Source organism: Cynara cardunculus, assembly GCF_001531365.2.
Source record: "Cynara cardunculus var. scolymus isolate 2C chromosome LG 13, CcrdV1, whole genome shotgun sequence".
Lineage (NCBI taxonomy): Eukaryota > Viridiplantae > Streptophyta > Magnoliopsida > Asterales > Asteraceae > Cynara > Cynara cardunculus.
In genome coordinates this window covers 88,066-90,635 of record NC_037540.1, presented here as the reverse complement: position 1 = coordinate 90,635, position 2,570 = coordinate 88,066, and the positions used below count along the sequence as shown (strand labels likewise).

Here is a 2,570-nt window from a genome sequence, read left to right as displayed (position 1 = left end):
TAAGTTTAATAATGAAATAATTTATTTTTGGTTTAATAACATAACATTTTATAAAGATAATAATTAAGTATTCTGTTAGAACTTAATGATTATCYTAATTATATTTTAGATTTTTTATATTTAAAATTAGATGTTTATCATGTATTTGATTGTGTTTATCTGCAGTTAGTTACACGAATTCAGATATGGGATGAAATATGGTTTAAGAGTTTTAAGAGTTTTTAAGAGTTTTAGCCAAATGCTTTATAATATAGTATATATATATATATATATATATATATATATTTATATTGTTGTAATAAGGAAAAATGAAAATACAATGTCATAAAAAGAAAATTTGTAAAAGTAAATTGATAAATTATATATATATATATATATATATATATATAGAGAGAGAGAGAGAGAGAGAGAGTAAATTACATGTTTGGTCCTTGTAGTTTTTATTACATGTTTGGTTCTTATACTTAAAATGACCGAAATGTCCTCTTGATTAACCTATTTAATAACAAAAATCTAATAGAGTTTGATTTAGGAACCTAACGTATTATAACATGCAAACCACAAGGATGTAATCCATATATATTTCAAAATAGAGAGGAAGAGTGTTAACATAAAAATCACAGGGATTGAGAATGTAATTTACTTCTAAAATTAATTAGTTATAATAACATTATTATGGGATTATTAGTGTGGTAACGTATGCATTTGATAAGAGTAAATTACATTTTTAATCCCGGTGGTTTTTTAAAAATTACGGATTTCATCCATGTGGTTATAAAATTGCTATTTTCATCTTATAGGTTGCAATTCATTTCTATCTTCGTTCTTGAGACTAAACACTAATTTTAAGTTTGAGAGATTAAAATATAAATGAATTATAAAACTATAGTAACAAAATAAAAGGCAATAAGATTTAAGTTATAAGGATGAAAACGGTAATAAATTATAAACTATAAAGATGAAAATTGTAATTTGAAAACCACATAGATGAAAATAGAAATTTTGAGCAAATTAAATTAGATGTACTAAAAACATAATGTACTCCATTTGAATATGGTAAGAGAAATTGAGGATCTTAAAAAATTAGAAGCGGATGGGAAATTATGGGTTTTTGGATATCCCTCATTTATTGATTTACGTTACAAATATTAATTTAATAACAATTTGTTTCCGTTTTCTTTTTATCAAATCATTTGTTTCTTTTTACCTCATAATTACTAATTAGATATTGCTACTTTTGTAATTGTATATGCTGCCACTTCCCTTTTCATATAAAAACCTTCTATTTTTATTTATAGTTATTTGAATAAACAAAGAATTTAAATAGGAAAATTAATTAACATAGTTATTTTTAGGCTTTGGATTTATCAATTTTATTCATTTCTTTTCCATTACTTTAACCTTTCTAAACCAGTTACGTAAGTACATGGACTAAATCTGTAATTAGTCCCAACACTTCCAATACTACATATTGGTTTGTTGTGTTAAATAGTTTCATGCTTCTTGTACAGTAGTGAATGAATTATCATGTATTATGGCTAGTTGACCCCGGACGGAAAATACATTAGGCTTCTTTACTTTACATTTCATTTGTTATTTTCTTAAAAAAAAAAAACAATTATATTTGGTTTGTAGTTTTTATAGGTAAGAAAATAAAAAAGGAGATCCATCACAGGAAACCATCTCCAAGAGACAAAGATATATATATATATATATATATATCTATGCTTGATAACTCCCATTGTAAAGCCAAAAATATATGATAAGTATATGATTTACATGATGGAGCAAGCATTTGGATTCTCGTCACTGAATAGTTGTGGTGCGTAAACAAGCCCTGGAGGCACGTTTGGGTATGCGATCTTCCCATCTTTTTCTTTTTCTTTTTCTCTCTCTTTCTCTTTCTCTTTCTCTTTCTCTTTCTTCGAATTCTCATGTTGATCACCTTCCCTTTGTTCACCATCATTCTTGCTTTGTTTGTTCTTCACATTCACCATCTCCGCATGCCTTCCACCCTTCTTGCTAATGTATGCTATTAGACTTTGTGGATCAAAACTGCCTTTTACCATCACATGTGATTTCTTCATATCAACGTTCACAGTTTGTACTCCTGTAAATCATTTTCTTTAATTTATACAACATAACTAATCTAATCACGAGTTTTCGTCAAAGCTTTTTTTCTGTGTTTTGTGTATGTGATTGTTCTTTTTGGTTATCCTGTCAACAAAAATGAATAATCTATGAATCTGGTAAGGACTTCAAGTCTCTAATTTGTTCCTTGTGTAAGTAAATATCGATCGTGAATAAAAGGATTAATATATATTATGCCATGCCATAAACTGAAACTCTAATAACTTGATGCATCCAATTTGAGAACTACAGAAAAAGGTACCTTTCATCTTCAGGATGCAACGCCTAACGTCCTTGGCACAACCCTCGCAATGCAAGTTTATCTTCAACACGGTCTCTACCACTTTTGGTGTCTATACCACACAAATAATCAACTCCATAAAAAGTCCACATATAAAACAAGCAAACACTACAACTGAGAATCGTATACACACATATTA

General features: G+C 27.7%; 1 protein-coding gene across 1 annotated transcript in view; it reads right to left on the bottom strand.

Moving 5' to 3' along the window:
• Nucleotides 1–1,775: 1,775 nt before the first annotated feature.
• The window catches only part of LOC112524573 (heavy metal-associated isoprenylated plant protein 8-like), a 1,817-nt gene continuing 1,022 nt past the window's right edge, over nt 1,776–2,570 (bottom strand). The window contains exons 4-5 of the mRNA XM_025134455.1: nt 2,393–2,483; nt 1,776–2,110 (exon numbers count right to left, since the gene is read on the bottom strand). Of these exons, the coding sequence (XP_024990223.1) occupies nt 1,776–2,110; nt 2,393–2,483 (426 nt within the window). The remainder of the gene's footprint in view (nt 2,111–2,392; nt 2,484–2,570) is intronic.